Source organism: Sceloporus occidentalis, unplaced genomic scaffold, assembly GCF_023333645.1.
Source record: "Sceloporus occidentalis isolate IW3139 unplaced genomic scaffold, rSceOcc1.0.p SCAF_20, whole genome shotgun sequence".
In the NCBI taxonomy this organism is placed as follows: Eukaryota; Metazoa; Chordata; class Lepidosauria; order Squamata; family Phrynosomatidae; genus Sceloporus; species Sceloporus occidentalis.
The window spans coordinates 12,491,944-12,510,917 of NW_028317000.1; the positions used below are offsets into that span (position 1 = coordinate 12,491,944).

General features: G+C 44.1%; 1 protein-coding gene and 1 long non-coding RNA gene across 2 annotated transcripts in view; both read right to left on the reverse strand.

Moving 5' to 3' along the window:
* Positions 1-18,974, reverse strand: part of LOC149302037 (uncharacterized) — a 38,974-nt gene continuing 20,000 nt past the window's right edge. The window contains exons 2-4 of the mRNA XM_089482972.1: positions 6,519-6,629; positions 5,086-5,367; positions 1-358 (exon numbers count right to left, since the gene is read on the reverse strand). Of these exons, the coding sequence (XP_089339098.1) occupies positions 5,116-5,367; positions 6,519-6,587 (321 nt within the window). The 5' untranslated portion in view covers positions 6,588-6,629 and the 3' untranslated portion in view covers positions 1-358; positions 5,086-5,115. The remainder of the gene's footprint in view (positions 359-5,085; positions 5,368-6,518; positions 6,630-18,974) is intronic.
* On the reverse strand, positions 10,728-13,169 carry LOC149302038 (uncharacterized). The gene is made up of 2 exons (XR_016272112.1): positions 12,834-13,169; positions 10,728-11,035 (listed from the first exon to the last, which is right to left on the reverse strand). It is a non-coding gene; the product is annotated as an uncharacterized LOC149302038 (long non-coding RNA).

Below are 18,974 nucleotides of genomic sequence, written 5' to 3' on the forward strand. Positions count from 1 at the left end.
CATCCTTTATTACAAACGTAACTGCTAAAGCTTGAGATAAACAGAAGGAGGAATAGTGCATACAATACAATACAATCTCATATTAATCTCTATCCCTCCAACAGAAGGAGAAAGGCTCCGCTCTCTTTGTACCTTTGGAACCGGAACAATTTATCTAACTATTTTTAAGAACAAGATACAGAAGGTGGGTACAAGGAAAGGCACAACAACAACCTGGTTGCTGAGCATGAAGCACTGTCCATCCAATGCTCCTCAACGTGGCAATTCTGAAGGCGCAATCTTCCGATAAAACCATCATTATCGTGGACGCTTGCTTCGGGAAAGAGAAAGGTGCGGTGGGCCACTTCACAGTGCAGAGCTACAAGCGAAGCAGATGGCAAGTTTAGAAAGAGACCCCGTCCAATGCGCATGGGCACATGTGCCCATCCACCCAGAGGTAGAAAAGATGTGGTTTTTAAAAGCACACTCATTCCTCCATATTTGCTGCTTCGATTTTTGCGAATTTGATTATTCACGGATTTGATTCATGTGTTCTCTCTAGGAATATCTGGGTCCTCCAGTGCAACTCTATGGTCAACTTAAACTAAAGGTAGCACTGAAAGACCTAGAGATTCCTAGAGAGGACACTCCACTAGGCCTTTGTAGCTCCTCCAGTGCAGTTTCTATGGCCAGTGTCTGTCGGACGTTGACCACAGAGTTGCGCTGGAGGACCTAGAGATTCCTAGAGAGGGGCCCTCCCAGATAAAACATGATGATTTTGTTGTTTGCTGTTTTCCCATATTCATGGGGGTCTGGTGCCCTGAACCCTAGACAATATGAAGAGACAATTGTACTTTGTTCCTTTTCCTTGTTATACTGTAGTTTGTTACCGCTAGTTGTTACTCTGCTGTGAAAGTAGTTTGAGTGTGGCTCATAACCTTTTGTTATGGGGAGGGTAGGTGGCTTTGAGAAAATGGCCTAAAACTTGAGAAATGCATAAATACCTCTGGAGTGCTTTAAAGTCCACCCCAAAGGTAACTCATAAGAACCCAACAAACTATGGTAATGTTGTACAGTAACGTCCCAAATCCACAATGATAACTTTATCATGCCAACCAAAAGGCACAAAATGCATGACGCAAACTGTCAAAGGCTTGCATTTTATCAAGGTGTTGGTAAGTTGTTCTTTGTAAGCAGGTCTGTCCTCCTTCTGGCCATATGGCCCTGGCCAAAAAGCATTCGAGAGGGTCTTGCTTGCATAGATATCCCTTCAGAGAACAATACACCAACAACACCTTGAGAACATCACCATTCTATAACTTTTGTCTCCTGTATATTTCTTAACACCTTTGCCTGATGAAGAAGCCTGACTCGCCTTAGTTTTGCTAAAGGCCAACCTAGATTTAGGAATATAAACCTAATTACTACTTCTGTCTTTAAAAAAAACACAAGGCATTCTGGTGACACTCAGCCTTTCCCTTTATTTTACCCTCACAACACCCCTACAAGGTAGGGATTGACAATGGAACACACTCCCTCAGAAAATGGTGGAGTCTCCCTCCTTGGAGGTCTTTAAACAGAGGCTGGATGGCCATCTGTCAATGGGGATGCTTTGATGGAGAGTTCCTGCATGGCAGAATAAAGGGGTTGGACTGGATGGCCCTTGAGATCACAGCTATATCTTTGAACTCTACCTACCTACAATGTAGAGTAAGCTATATAAAGGATGACCACCAAGATCACCTAGTGAGCTCCATGCCTGACTCCAGCGCTTCCCTATTTAAGTCCAGCGATGGAACATCTGGCCATAGAGAGGTTATGGGATTACAGCATCCATCTCTGACAGCCAGTGGAGAGGGATAATGGGAGGTGCAGTCTTGCAGCACCTCAAAGGCCATACGTTTCTATTCTGTGTTTCATCTATTATACCACACTACTTCTCCACAAAAGGCTGTAGCCGCACCTTTGAGACCCTCTGCTTAATTGGTCTACAATGTATTATTACAGACATACCTCAAGGTATGCAAATTAAAAAAGGTGGCCCTCAGGTCACAGCATATCGGTGCTGGGTTGCCTGGCGGCCAGACGAATGGCTCTTTCCGGTATTCATCATCTGTCGCTTGCCCTTTTGATTTACTGGTGTTACTTCATTAAAAAATTGGCAAAGTCAATTACAATTCATCACTGCCATTCACCCTTTCCAATAACCTGACCCACAACATCCGAGTCTGTGGGCAATCTACACGTCCGCTCAATAGCTGCCATTTTGCAGGAGGATAAAGGCCCCATTTTGCTCCGGGGAAAGAGACAAGGAGCTCATTCCCCCCCACCAGAAATAATTTTAACAACATTAGGATCTGCGTTAATTGGTTTTGTGACAGATCGGCGCCATCGTTAGCACTCATTAATTTGCTTATTCACAGCTAACTCAAAGCTCTGCTAAAAGAAAATGTCATATTAACCGGGGGTCGCACAAGACTAACGCAGAGTTATATGTCATTAGCAAACATTTATGCAGATTGTCAAGCTTACAAATTTTCCTCGTCCCGCCACCGTCATTTTGTATACAAATTGTTTGTTGACTACTGGTCTCTAGCAACTTACATAATGTGAGAAGCAACAATGACAAATACACAGAAACAGCGTGTAAGCACTATTATTAAGATCAAATAGGTTGTTGACTTGTATTAGATCACTCCAAAGGGTTTTTTAAAATGTTGTCATTTTAGTATTGTAGCAAAAGTTTTCCCGACATACGGTGACCCTAAGGCAAACCTATCATGGGTTTTTCTTGGCAGGTTTCTTCAAAGAGGGTTTACCATTGCCATCCCCTGAGGCTGAGAGAGAGTGACTTGCCTTGTAGCAAAAGGACAAATGTAATACAGTGGTCCCTCCACATTCGTTGGAAGTAGGGGTAAAAGACCCCCAGAAGTCCTCCAGCGCAACTCTATGGTCAACACCTGCCAGATGTTGACCACAGAATTGCACTGGAGGATGTACAAATGCCCAGGGAAGTGTTCTGTCTAGGAATCTCTAGGTCCTCCAGCGTGACTTCTGGCACACGTTGACCACAGAGTTGCACCGGAGGACCTAGAAATTCCTAGACGGAAACACTAACTAAGTCCATGAAGAATCAAATCCGCAGAAGTCAAAGCCGCAAATGCAAAGGGCCAACTGTAATCCCATGGGAGGAGACGGATTTCCTCTAGATGGGCAGCTAAAACAACAAACAATTCAATATAACGATTAATACACCATTGATCAACAGTAACAAAGTAGTTAAATATTGTGGAACTGGTGGCAGCAAAGTGCTTCCCAGTAGATGGGACTGTAAGTCATTTATTACTTAGTATTTTAGGTACCATATTGGAAAGGGTCTGCTGTTTTCTATATATCAGCATGGCTCCTTTTCATCCTGGAGAGAAGTGACCAGTGGGGTGTCCTGTGAGGCTCTGTCCTGGGGCCAGTGCTATTCAACATCTTTATCAATGATGTGGATGACAAAAATGGGGGCATACTTATCAAATTTGCAGATGACACCAAATTAGGAGTAGCAGCTAATACTCCAGAGGACAGGATCAAAATTCAAAATGACCTGAATAGACTAGAAAACTGGGCCAAAGTTACAAAATGAATATCACAGAGAAATTTAAGGTACTGCAGTGAGGGCAGAAAAACAAAATGCATAGATATAGGATGATGGGGGACACCTGGCTGAAAGAAAGTAAGTGTGAAAGGGATCTAGGAGTCCAGTAGACCACAAGTTGAACATGAGTCAACAGTGTGATGTGGCAGCTAACAAGGCCAGGCGATTTTAGGGGGCATCAATTGAAGTATAGTGTCTAGATCAAGGGAAGTAATAGTGCCACTCTATTCTGCTTTGGTCAGGCTTCACCTGGAATAATCCTGTGTCCAGTATTCAAAAAACACATTGAGAAACTGGAGCCATATGTCCAAAGGAGAGCGACTAAAATTGTAAAGGGTCTGGAAACCATGAAGCCCTATGAGAAACGACTTAAGGAACTGGAGATGTTTAGCCTGGAGAAGAGAAGGTTAAGGAGTGATATGACAGCCCTGTTTAAATACTTGAAGGAATGTCATATTGAGGAGGGAGCAAGCTTGTTTTCTGCTGCTCCAGAGACTAGAACGCAGAGCAATGGATGTAAGCTTCAGGAAAAGAGATTCCAGCTCAACATTAAAAGGAACTTCCTGACAGTAAGGGTTGTTCCACAGTGGAACACACTCCTTCCTCGAAGAGTGGTGGAGTCTCCCTCCTTGGAAGTCTTTAAACAGAGGCTGGATGGCCATCTGTCAATGAGGATGCTTTGATTGAGAGTTCCTGCATGGCAGAATGGGGTTGGACTGGATGGCCCCTGGGGTCTCTTCCAACTCTATGATTCCTGGGGGAGGCTTCTGTCAGCCAGGGAAAGCGTTTTTATTCAAGCAAAACTTTGGTGAGCAAGTTAGCCAGTCATTAAAGGCGCTTGAACTGGTTTGGACTGACCAGATGCCATAACCGCAAAGGAGGACAAGGAACTGTAAAATGCAGGACATTCAAGACAAATGTGGTACATTACAATATAAAAGCTAAAAACACCAATGTAAATTCATGCTCCTTAGCCATGCTCCAAATGGGGGACATTTTCTGTCCTCTTGGATAGAAGACTGAAATGTAGGACAAGTCTGGGAAAAGGAGGATATCTGGTCACCCTGCTTGGTGCGGACTATGTGTCTACAGTTGCTTTTTATAAAGTGATTTATTTGTTTTAAAGACATCTTTTAATTAAGAGGCTGTAATCGGGATTTCATTGTCAATTTGAGTACAGTCAGCCCTCTGTATCCACTGATTTTTTAAATCCATGGATTCAAATATCCACGGTTTGAAAATATTTTTAAAAATACAAATTCCAAAAAGCAGACCTTGGTTTTGCTGTTTTATATCAGGGACACCATTTTACTATGCCATTGTATTTAATGGGACTTGAGCATCCATGGATTCTGGTATCCATGGGGGTCTTGAAACCAAACCCAGGTTTATAACAAGGGCCCACTGTACCTCTTAGAAAGCAAGGTGTACATGAAATAAATCAAAGCAAACATCCATACCTTTGGAAATTTGTCAGAGGAGCAGAAGGGTCAGTCCTGGCTGGCCTCCGTGGGTCTCTTCTTCCAGAAACAATCCACTTTGGAAGGAATCGAGCGAGACAAATAGAATCCATGGGGCTCCCGCCTCTTGGGCAGGTAGCAGTATACCTTCAGCCTGTCCTCTATGGTCCCCTTCTCTTGCTGGCTTCGCAGGGGTGTTCGGAGGACTCTACGACTCTCCAGGACGTTGCGAATGCCAGCGCTGGCACCATGATGGGTGGCAGCGGTGCCCAAAGTTGCATCCTTGTGAAAAAGAAAACACAGTGAAAAAGAATTAGGAGCTACGGTTTAGTCACTTGCTTTCCTTCCCAGTGACTTAGACTAGACTAGAGTCAACTGACTCAGACTTAAGTCAGACTCAGGTTGACTTGACTTGGAGATGACATGGTAAAAAATGATACTCGGGCACATGTGTCTTGACTTGTCTATTGTTAATAACTGATTTGCTGGTACCATTCATGTCAAGCAGCAGGCAGGACCCATCGCCAAAGTGCGGGGTGCATTTCTTTGAAGGAACAGCAAATACGTTAGGCAACGGGCTTGAAAAATGGTGTCCAAAGGAGGGCAACTAAAATGGCGCTACACATTTTGGTCTGGAAACCATAAAGCCCTATGAGGAACGACTTGGGGAGCTGTGGATGTTTAGCCTGGAGAAGAGAAGGTTAAGAGGTGATATCAAAGCCCTGTTTAAGTATTTGAAAGGATGTCATATTGAGGAGGGAGCAAGCTTGTTTTCTGCTGCTCCATAGAACAGGACCCGGAACAATGGATGCAAGCTCCAGCAAAAGAGATACCAGCTCAACATTAGGAAGAACTTCCTGACAGAAAGGGCTGTTCGACAGTGGAAGACATGCCCTCGGAGAATGATGGAGTTTCCCTCCTTGGAGGTCTTTAAACACAGGCTGGATGACTATCTGTCGAGGATGCTTTGATTGAGAGTTCCTGCATAGCAGAATGGAGTTGGACTGGATGGCCCTTGGGATCCCTTCCAACTCTACAATTCTATGAAGCGAAAGGATCCTCATAAAGCTTTTCAAAAGCTGTATAAGTCTTCTCTGATGTGCAGTAGGGATAAGATGCCCAACAGACCTCAACTCAAGCCTAACAACACACTTGCTGTTCCACCTGAAAAATGCACCATGTCTCCGTTTTTTCCTAAAAGTTGGCTCCCAGACTTGAAACTCAACTCTGAAGTATCTTACAAGGACATGAGACTAGACTTGAGACTGGATTTAAGACTTGACTCAAGACTTGGACTAAAAGACCTGAATACATCACTGCCAAGAGGTATCCACAAGACCCTTCTTAAAAATCTCAAGCAACATGAAGGAGCAGGTTATTCTGGGGAACTCACCACTACTTCATGCTATTCAGCAGAAGGGGAAAGGACTTACCTGTGGTAAACCATTTGTAACAGGAGGTGGCCGAGCCAGTACACTTTGCTCCTCAGGATGACTTGCCATCTTGGTCTCTGTATTAGGACTGCTTGCCTCCAATCTGCGTTGCTGGAAAGACAAAAAGGTTTACTGCCCAAAGAAGAAGGATGCTAGACAACAGAGAAACAACACTGTACTTAACTTCTTGTTACATGCAACTGGCTATTTGGCCTTTGGGACAAAAAAAGCATGGAGATAGAGCATAGGTTCACGATGATGTCCTCCTTTTCCAAGACATTTCCTACATTTAAACCTTCTGTCCAGGAGTTCAAAAATGTTTTCCATTGTGGACATGGCAAAGAAGCCCATTGAATAAATGCCATGGTTACCAATATCCAAAATCCACTAAAACAGGGATACCTTTATTGGGCCAACCAAAGTGCACAATATACATGTTGCAAACTTTGGAAGCGCCACTGGCTTCTTCATCAAGCAAAAAGTATTAAAAATCATAAAGGAGAAAGAAAGAAAAAAGGTGTCTAGGGCCCCATACAGACAAGCCAAAATAAAGCTGCTTCGGGTCACTTTGGAAGTAGGCAGTTTCAATGATGCATGTGCCCTAAGAGGCCAGAAGCCATGCCAAAACCATGCTCCTGTCCTAAAGACAGGAGCGCAGCTTTGGTGCAGCTTCTGGCCTCTTAGGACGCATGCATCATTTAAACAGCGTACCTCCAAAATGACCCGAAGCAGCTTTATTTTGGCCTGTCTGTATGGGGCCAATGTTAGTCATAGACCTGCCTGCATTTTGTCAAGATGTTGTGGTTGTTGTACATGGTTTGGATGGCAAGGAAGGGTAGTCATTCAGGCAGGAATCCTTTCCTTTCCATGGTGCTGAGTTAACTGAGGATAAACTACTTTTTATATTTAGTAGCAGCAGCAGTAGTAGTAGTAGTAGTAGGTTGTCCTCAATTAACTCAACACCAGGGAAAGGATGAATATTCTTCCATAACATCCAAACTGAGGACAACCACAACATCTTGACATTAATAGTAATAGTAATAGTAGTAGTAGTAGTAATAATAATAATAAAAATTCTTACCTGGCTCTCTCCACGGAATGAGGAGAGGAACAACAACAATAAACAGACAAACCACATCAGTTCAATTACACACCGGTTTAAAAGGGCAAATGAGATATGCACATATTAAAACAACCCACATTTAAAATCTATAGCTCAAAAACCATCTGGACAAGCCTGCCTTTCCCACTTTGAATTCCGTTTGCAGCAAACCAAGTAAGCCAAGGGCAAAGGGAGGATGTAGGAGGAGAGAAAGACTGGGGCCTTTTCAAAGCAGCTGAAAAAGCAAGATTATAAAGGATTAACTGGGAATGTTCCTGGTAAACTGGGACTGTGGGAGGCTACAAAGACATAAGATGCAACAGAACATTAATAAACTGTTATGCACTCAGCAAGGTTGATGTGCCTTTAACCAGAGCATCGCAAGAGCAACGTATGAGTGCCATCTGGTGTTAAATTAAAAAACACAACACACTTTCCCAAAGTTTAATTCATCCACAGAAAGATCCCAGTTGTGTGAGATCAAGCACTAAGAAGCATTTCCGATTCAAGTATATGGAGAACCGCCAGTAGTAGTGAAATCTAGAAGAAACCACAGTGGACCCAATAGACATTGTTGTCGCTGCTGCTGCTGCTGTTGTTGTGTGCCTTCAAGTTTGTGAAGTCGGAGGCTTTCATGGCCGGCATCCATAGTTTTTTGTGGGTTTTTCGGGCTCCGTGGCCATGTTCTAGAAGAGTTTCTTCCTGACGTTTCTCCAGCATTTGTGGCTTTGGCATCATCAGAGAATGTTGGCATGGAAGAGAATGAGTATATATACTTCCATGCCAGCATTCTCTGAAGATACCAGCCACAGATCAGGAAGAAACTCTTCTAGGACATGGACACATAGCCCCCCAAACCAACAACAAACTATGCCTTCAAGTTGTTTCCAACTTAAGGAGACCCTCAGGCGAAGCCATACTGGGGTTTCCTTGGCCAATTTCTTCAGAGGTTTGCCATTGCCATCCTCTGAGAATCCCAGAACTCCATAGCATTGAGCCATGGCAGTTAAAGTGGTGTCAAATTGGATTATTTCTGCAAATGTGGCCACAGATTTTCTTAGCAAAAGGAAAGAAGAAGCCCTACAGTATTGTTTTTTAAATATGAATCAGCTGGACCTTTCTTAGTTTTTATATAACTTGCTCAATAAAGAGAATCCATATTAATTAAACCACAGACATGCATTAAAAAGTAGTTGCAAAGAAAGTAGCCTTTGGAGAAACAAAAGACTATATTTTCATCTAATAGAAGCTAGAAAAAGAATTGGAAGGGAAGGCAATTACTATTACTGTTGTTGCTGTATTGCATTTTAGTTTTTTATAGTATAGTATTTTATAGTATTGAAATGGTTAAGTTTTATCCTGTTTGTAAAGCACTCTGCGCATGGATGGCATGGTACAAATACATGATAATAATACAAATTATCATGTTTGATACTGTTTGGGAAGCACCATGTACATGCAAATAAACAGCAATGATACAAATTGGAATTACAAATAAATAATAATCATAATAAATTATAATTGCAATTTGTATTATTATCATTGGTTTGTGTAGCGCCATCCATGGACAAGGTGCATTGCAAACAGAATAAGATGCAACTATTACAAGACTATGAAATACTAAAATACAGTAATGAATTATTATATATATAATACAGTATTTATTACAAAAAATAATATATACAGTCATAAAGTACAAAAGCCACACACACAAACATATAAATAAATCCTATTATTATCATTAAACTGCAGAATAAAATAACAGTCAGTACAGATAATCAATTGTAATAACAATATTCAACACAAGCCACTACCAAAACTTACCTTGAAAAGCTATACTGCTTCCACAAAGCTGTAAGGAAGGATCAATTAGTCTATAGGAAAAATACTGTGCTCATTTGTACTAATTGGCCAGCCAATCAGCGCCAGGCTGCAGTGACACATGATCTCAGCCTGACTTTTAATTGGCTTATCTGACAATCCCCTTTTCTCATGTTCATTATATATTATTGTGATCTAGATCTGGGGGTTGGCAACCTTCAGCCTTGCAGATATGGTTGCCCTGCCCTGCATCTGCAATGTTGAAATAATCCAGTTTGGTCCCACTTTAACTGTCACGACTCCATGCTATAGAATTTGGGATCTATAATTTGGTAAGACATTGAGCCTTCTCTGTCAGAGAGCTCCGGTGCCACAACAAACTACAATTCCCAGAACCCCACAGCGCTGAGACGTGGCAATTAAAAGTGGATTTTCTGCAGTGCAGATGCAGCCTCATCATTATAACTGGCCAGTCTGGTTAGGGTTAATGGGAGCTGGAATCCAAGCACATTTATAGGGCCCAAAGCTCTCCCGTAAAACTGTTTTAAGTTACTTGCCAAGTCCTTAAAGCACAAAAAGGGCTACTGTGACGTTCCAGATGTTTTTGGCCCACAATGCTCAACTTAAACCATGGGAATCGCAAACCAAAACCAGTTTTCATTCGATAGGTGCGATAGAAGAGTTCCAGATACATCTATAAAAATACACTACAGTCCATATTCTTGTACTGTCTATATTTGTATCTTAATAGATACCCCATAATAGGATCATCACAAGTCAGAAACAACTCGAAAGCACACAACAACAACTTCATCACAACTGGAACAGCAGATAGCAAATATCTAGACTAGCAACCACATAGAGAGCATTGGTTTGAGGCAGGCGCCTCATCCTCGCCCTTTCCCACCTGTCCTCCATTGCCATTATTTTATCTTCAGTCTTAAGCAAGCTTTTTGCAACCTTAATGCCCTTCAACTGGTTTGCAATTCCATTCCTCCTTTATAACTGACCACCTTTGTTGGGGCTAAGCAGAATTCGAATCCAGCCACATTGAGCTTTGCAGGCTCTCCACACCTGCAGAGCTGATAAAAGAGCACTGCACCAGAAACAGCTGGCTTCCATTTTGAACTGAATGTCTGAAACCAACAGCTGGCCTTTTGTCTCAGCCTCACCTATTGCAGCTACAAACACACGCACCTTTGTACTACAAGCCTTGGGGTTTTCAGTATACCGATTCCAAGTGTCCTGCCAACAGTTCAATGAAATAAAAACACATGCCACCGAAGTATGGTTCTGTGATACAATTTATTGTAATGGATTTTGTAGAGGTCTCCTGAAAGCTGCCATCATTGAACAACAGTGATTTGGGGAGCAGCACTTCAGGACGCTAGTCCATACGGCGCATGGGAAAACACGCTTCCCACGAATGGAAGAAGCCATGCATCTGTGAGACTGCGCCGATGCTTCAGGGCTGAAGTATGGCCTCCTCGGTCCATTCTCACTGTCTTCCTTTGTAGCTTTCCAAATTCGCCAGGATCCATCCAGAAGGTACCATAAACGCCAAGAAGAAGGTGGTCAAGCCAATGACAGTCTCCTGTACAAAGAGGACAAGATAAGGCAGAAATGCTGAGCCCTGAGATTCAGTGGTAAAGGTGAGCCAAACTGTAGCGCATGGTAAAACCTGACCTCCCCAAATGGCAAGCCCCCCTCTGGAAAAAAAAACCTGGCAAGAAAGCCCTATAAAAGGGTTGCCATAAGTCAAAAATGACTTGGAGGCACACAACAACAAACGTGAGAGTGGGGATTGTTGTTGTCCCCCCCCCCCCCCGATGTGGTTTGAGTGTTGGACTATGACTCTGGAGACCAGGGTTCGAATCCCTGCTCAGCCATGGAAACCCACTTGGATAAGTCACACTCTCTCAGCCTCAGAGGAGGGCAATGGCAAACCACCTCTGAAGAAAGCTTCACCCATGAAAAGGTGGCCACAAGTCATAACTAACTTGGAGGCACACAACAAAGAGCAAGAATTGGTGTAGTTTGACTACGGCTCTGGAGACCAGAGTCCAAGACACACTGCAGCAATAATGCAGTTTGAGACTGTTTTAACTGCCCTGTCTCAATGCTAGGGAATCCTGGGAAGGTAGTTTTGTGAGACACTGAGTCTTCTGTCAGAGAGCTCTGGCGTCACAACAAACTACAATCCCCAGGATTCCCTAGCACTGAGCCAGGGCAGTTAAAACAATCTCAAACTGCATTATTGCTGCAGTGTGTTTTGGGCCCTGGTCTCCAGAGTCCAACCCTCAAACTACATCAGTTCTTGCTCTTTAGAAATCTTTAGATAGTCTGTTTTGGATCTAGGGTTCGAATCCTGGCTCAGCAACGGAAATCCCCCAGAAGACCTTGCCTGGGGACCCTCTCTCAGCCTCAGAGGAAGGCAATGGCAAACTCCCGAGGAAGAAATCTTGCCTGGAAAAAAAACATGGAAAGGTGGCCACAATTCAAAAACGACTTGGAGGCACACAACAACAAACCTGAGAGCAGGGACTGGTGGGGTTTGAGTGTTGGACTAGGGCTCTGGAAACCTGGGTTCGAATCCTGTCTTGGCTATGGAAACCCGATGGGTGATCTTGGACAAGTCATACTCTCTCAGCCTCAGAGGAAAGCCATGGCAAACCCCTTCTGAAGAAACCTTGCCCAGAAAACATTGTCTATTTTAAATTTGTGTGTTTTAAAATGTTTTAGTTTTAGGTGGATTATTTTAACTGTTTTTTAAAGTGTTCTTTTAATATATATTACATATATTTATATATTATATACTAATTATATATAGATTATATTATAATATTATATATATATATACAATTTTAATTTTATATTATAATATATATTTATATATAATATACATAATATATAATTTATATATTTTATTTATATATATATATATATTATATATACATATATTTACATATTTATATATATTTATATATTAAATATTATTTGTATATTATATATTATAATATATATTTATATATTATATATATATATATATATAAATTATATATACATATATTTACATACATACATATATATATATATAATATTAATTATATATATACACACACACATATATTTACATACATGCATACATATATATATATATACGCATACACACGTTGTAAGCCGCCTTGGGTCCCAACTTAGGAGAAAGGCGGGCTAAAAATAGAACAAATACATGAAAACCCGAGGACAGTTTCGAATGAGGGTCCCATGAGTCAAAAAGGGCTGGAAGGCCCCCCCCCCCAGACCCTTTCCAGCAGGGAAGGGGTATAAGGAGGGAGACCCCGGCCCTGCTTCCCCCTCCCGGCCCCTCTGGAGCCCCTCTCCCGGCTCACCATGGGGCCTATGGGGTCCCGAGGGGCCTTGGAAGCGATGCCTCGGGCGGCCAGGCGAGAGAGCCCCAGCCCCTTCCTCAGCCAAGGCGAAGACATGGCTATAATGGACAGCAAGGACGCAGCAGTCACCCTCCTCAGGACAAGCAGGGACAAAATGGCGGCTCAGGACCGGAAGCGACAGAGAGAGAGACACTCTAGGCTAGTACTCTTTGGTCCCCGAGCATTTTATTTCTTGAGACTTCAACTCCCAGAATTCCTGAACAATGGGCACACTGACTGTGATTTCTGGGAATTGAAGTCCGAAAAAAAATCTGAAGGCCCAAACCACTGACTAAAGTTACGTCGTGCGTCAGGATGGAGGGCCGCCATTGGACAGCGGCGCGGAACGTAGAGATAGGAAAAGTTAGAGGGATGAGCGCAGGCAAAGATCGTGAGGGTCCCAGCTTTGGTCTCTCTTAAGTCCAAAGCACACTGTAGGGATAATCCAGTTTGAGACCGCTTTAAACCCCCCTGGCTCAATGCTAGGGGATTCTGGGAAGTGTAGTTTTGTAAGACATTGAGCCACTGTAGGAATAATCCAGTTTGAGACCGCTTTAAACCCCCCTGGCTCAATGTTAGGGGATGCTGGGAACTGTAGTTTAGTGAGACATTGAGCCCCTTCTCTGTCAGAGAGCTCTAGGGCCACAGTAAACTACCATTCCCATGATTCCATAGCATTGAACCATAGTGGTTAAAGCAGTGTCAAACTGCACTGTTTCTGCAGTGCAGATCTGGACCTGCAACTGCCTGTGCTCTAAGTATGACTTAGGTCCAGAACACACTGCAGGATGAATAATCCAGTTTGAGACCGCTTTAGCCAAACTAAGGTGGAAAAAGGAGAGACCTCTTCCACCAGATCCAGGGATTCAAAAGGAAGTTTGAACCAAGGGCCAGAGTGCTCTAGGACCAGAAGAGGAACTACAAGATCAAGAGGAAATAAAAATACACAGAAGAGATGAAAGAAATGAATGATACACCAGATGAAGACGCATACGAAGTCGAACCCCAAATTCCCAAAAGCGAGGTGGAAGCAGCAATAAGAGCAACTGGGGAAAATAAACCACCAGGAACACAAGATATTCCAACTGAGCTGCTACAATTCATGCAGCCAGAATAAACTCAAGTGTTAGCTAAAATACAGAAAACAAAGCAAAGGCCATCAGATTGGAAGTGATCGCTATACATACCTATCCACAAAAAAAGGAGACCCAAAAGGCTGCAGGAACTACAAGACCATAGCACTAAGTCCATAGGGCATGGTTTCCAAACCCTTCACCATTTTGGTTGCCTTTCTCTGGACACATGGCTCCAGTTCCTCCACAGCCTTTTTGAATTGTGGTGCCCAGAACTGGACACAATATTATTCCAGGTGAGGCCTGACCAGAGCAGAATAGAGTGGCACTATTACTTCCCTCAATCTAGACACTATACCTCTATCGATGCAGCCTAGAATCACATTGACCTTTTTAGCTGCCGCATCACACTGTTCACTCATGTTCAACTTGAATGGTCTAGTAGTCTAGTAGTCATAAGTCAATCCCTTCCACATGTAGTCTTGGGAGCCACTTAAAGAAGCCATGTGCTGCTATTAACCCTGGAAATGCAGAATTTTCCTGGAAAATACATTAGTCCTATAAAGCCTTCTTTGGCTTCCTCAGAATGTTTGCCTTCAAAGAAACTCCCCAGCCTGGCACAGATTTTCAGCTCCTATCTTGGCACACCTTTGGCTTTCCTGCTCATTTGGACTCGACACGGACAATGATAAAGGACTGCAGAGGAACACAGGTTTCCCCAACAGTTGCTGTATGTGAAAGCTCAGCGGTGGACATCAAGGGCAGGCCTTCCTCTGTCTTGCAATATATAATCATAGAATAATAGAGTTGGAAGGGACTGCAAAGGCCATCCAGTCCAACCCCATTCTGCCATGCAGGAAATCTCAATCAAAGCATCCCTGACAGATGGCCATCCAGCCTCCGCTTAAAGACCTCTAAGGAAGGAGACTCCACTACACTCCAAGGGAGTGTGTTCCACTGTCGAACTGCCCTTACTCTCAGGAAGTTCCTCCTAATGTTGAGCTGGAATCTCTTTTCCTGAAGCTTGCATCCATTGCTCTGGGTCCTAGTCTCTGGAGCAGCAGAAAACAAGCTTGCTCCCTCTTCAATATGACATCCCTTCAAATATTTAAACAGAGCTATCATATCACCTCTTAACCTTCTCTTCTCCAGGCTAAACATCCCCAGCTCCCTAAGGCGTTCCTCATAGGGCTTCATGGTTTCCAGACCCTTCACCATTTTAGTTGCCCTCCTTTGGACACATGGCTCCAGTTTCTCAATGTCCTTTTTGAATTGTGGTGCCCAGAACTGGACACAATATTTCAGGTGGAGTTCCCTTCCATATCTTCTTGCACCCTTCTCCTGGGAGACTTCCTTTTCAACCTTAGATGGAAAGTGGGGTGCAATTACTCCAGTAAACTTGTCCACGTATGGGATGGATCTCACCGCAGCCCTCTTAGCTATTTCTGGCTCATCGGCTGAGGGTGGTTCTGTTGAGACACAACATGCACCACCTTGGCATTTCACCCTCGGCCATTTGCTCTCTGTCCATCTTCACATCCTCCCCCACTGGGAGCGGTTGGAGGAAACGGGTTTTATTCATCGCAGGAGAAATGGGGCCCGGTAACCAAGCACATATGTCCCTCAGCACTGGCTGGCAGACGTGGCATTGGCATTAGCCCATGTAAGCACATCCTTGCATAGGAGGCACCGGGCCTTGCGGATGTGGCCTCTCTCAGGGGCGCTATTCTCTCCCTACGTTTATCATTTTAAAAATGCCAGCACAGCAGAAACCCTGGCCAGCTGACCAGCCGAGGCATCCCTTGATGAAAGCAGGAGGATTAACAACTCCTCAGAGATGTCTGCCTAGCTTCAGCCAAAAGTCAGGAGGAGCAGAGCCCTCTTTCATGGCTCACCTCTTTATAGTTTAGAAGAAAAAGCGGCCATGGATGCACCCAGAAGTAGGAAGGGTGGGTATAGCAGAAATCCTACCGTTCAGTGGTATCCAAACTATATTGCACCATATACACCACACAGCCATGTATAAGATTCAGTTCACGCATTCATGCATAAAGATTTCTTCTGTCAGCAACTCAGCTCCATCAGTTCCCACATTTAGGAGAGGAGACATAACCAAATGTACAAATGTAAAGATATAGCCATGTTAGTCTGTAGAATCAATATGTAGAGAGATCTTGTAGCACCTTTGAGATTCACTGAAAGGAAAAAGTTGGCAGCAGGAGCTTTCCTAGACCTCAGTCTACTTCTTTAGATACGGATGTATTTATGTGAGAGAAGCATGCAGAGGTACATCTATTAACACAAGTGAATATAGACAAAAGTCCATGTGGCAATGTCATAGGAGTTGTGCTCTCTCCTGCTCTGCTTATCTATGCACCTTGACACAAAAGCCAGTGGTGCAATGGTTTGAGCAAGGCAAACGGACCTGTGTTTCTCCAGATGTTCCTGGACCATAATACCTTTACCATCAGCCCTTGCCAGCTTGACCAGAGGTGAGATATGATAGAAATAGTAGTTCATAAGCATCTGGAAGGCCACAGGTTGTCCAGTCCTGGATAGACCGTTGGGCTGGGATTTGGAAGATCCAGATTCAAGTCTCCAAAAAACCATGGAACCAAATGGGTGATTTTGGGACTGTCAGCCTCATCTACCTCACAGGTTTGCTGTGTGATAAAGCGGGGTGAACCATGGATGCTGCCTTGAGCACATTAGAGGGAAAATAGGATAGAAGTGTAACGTACGCAGTCATAAATGGTCTTTTTCAAATTTGAAATTATTTTTTACATTTGCAGCATCAGTTCAATGTACAGTAATCCAGCCAAATCCAAATAAAGTTTGGATAGATGTAAACATAGAGATGATTTAAAAACACAGCCACTCCTCCATAACAGTGTTATCTCCTTGATGTCATCTTGGCCTAAGAGGGAGCCCAGCTCCACCAGGGATAGCCTGAAGGAAGAGGCTCCTCCCTCCTTAACTGTCATCTTCCTGCCTGAGAGGGAGCGATCAGGCAGACCCAGCCCCACCAGGGCTAGCCTGAAGGAAGAGGCTCCTCCATCTTCCAGCCCGAGAGGGAGTGATCAGCCAAGCCCAGCTCCATCAGGGATAGCCTTAAGGAAGAGACTCCTCCCTCCTTAACTGTCATCTTCTGGCCTCCTATTCCCCTCCAGCTATGCTCTGATTGTGTGGGGGAGTGGCTTGTGTACCCTAATGAAGTTGTGAGCTATGCTGGCAGTGGTATAATAACCACCGGTAGGGCCTCCCATGCCAGACAGGTCACAACCAAAGGGTCTGACCAAGAGCGCCAAAGGGCAGGATGGGCTCTCTAGCCTTATGGCAACCATCCTAGGAGAAGGAAAACTCTAATCCCAAACCCGGGCAGATGGTGCTCGTCTAACCCTGTAAGGTCAACCATCTCAGAGAAGGAAACTCTAATCACACCTACGACCCGAGGACCTCGCTGTCACCGTCCATGCTTGTCAAGGCCTCAGCAGTCGAACCTCTGGTTTAAAGGGTGAGGCCAGTTCTGTGCACACTGCGCTCCACCAAAAAAATCCATTGCACAGGCTCAAAGGATACATCCAACGTCATCAACGCGTTTGTAGAAAGCACAGATGAGTCCTTACCCTCACTTCCGCAGTGATACCAAAGTGACCCCTCATTTTGGTCAAACCGGAAAAAAGTTACTTCACAGAATTCGCTTCCAGGCTCACTTCAATTGCACTATGAATTGATCTGGTGTGGAAAACCACTCCCATGTCACCCCCCTTGGCCCCCTGCATCCCCCTCCTCCTCCTTCATGCCATCTCGCCCCCTGTGCCACCCTGCAACCCATCATTACCATCATCCCCTGCCAATGTTGCTTCACCTGTGCATTAACGCCTTCATCTCTCCCAACTAGAACCAAACCAAACTACATGTAATTTGGAGGCAAAGCCGTGTTAGTCTGGAATATCAGGATGCAAAGGGATCTTGCGGCATCTTTGACTTTCCAAAGGAAATTGTGGCATGAGCTTTCGTAGACTTTAATACTTCCTCAGATGCAGAACAACGTGTCTGAGAAAGCAAACTCGGTGTAGGAAAACTCATGCTACAACTTTCTTTCACAAAGCTCGACTCACAGGTGCTGCAAGATCTTTATGCATGCATGCAATTTGGTCTTCTCATTATCTATTGTCTACATTAAGAACTGTGAGCACCTATGAGGCAAAAGACCTGACTTCTTCTTGTTGCTGCCAAGCTTGGAACACACAAGAGAGAGCAATATTTATTCAAGAGAAGATACTCCAATGCCAGCACTAACAGCAGTGTGACCTCTTCCCATGGAGAGTGATGGAGTCTCCTTCTTTGGATGTCTGTAAACATGGGCTGCATGGCCTTCTGTTGAGGATGCTTTGATTGTGAGTTCCTGCATGGCAGAATGGGGTTGGACTGGATGGCCCTTAACTCTATGATTCTATGAAACTAACCTGCAGCCCACAAAGTACCAGTAATGGTGCTTTGCACTTCTCTTGTCACTGCCTTAAAATGAGAAGCACAAGCTCAGCTCCTTCCCTCCATCTCCCACAGTCGGAAGAAATCCAATGACCCAACGGATCTTATGAGCTTGTAGACAGAGAGATTCTTGTGCATGGGTGTCACTGCTGTACATGGCTAAGGAATGACTTTTGCCATGGTTACTTCAAGCAGGGGGTCTCCTCTTTTTTAGCCTTACAAGGGCCTGAAAAATAAGAAGGCCAGCCTGGTAGAGAAGTGGGTGGGTGGGTGGGCTCAGGCTTCTTCAGCAGCTTGGCCATGAATGCCCATGAAAGGCCCAAGTGACAGGTGGCCTGGAACGTGTCCAAATATGGCATGTGTGAAGTGCTCCTCGACCCTCCGCAGAAGCAGAGAGCGTGTGGGAGAGGCCATGGGTAGGGGACAGAGGAGAAGGGACAGTGGGAGGTCAGAGGTATAAATCACAGAGAGGCAACTCCAGCAGAGCTATCCTCCTCTTCCTTGCTCTGGACCACCGCGAGAGCCGGTAAGTACC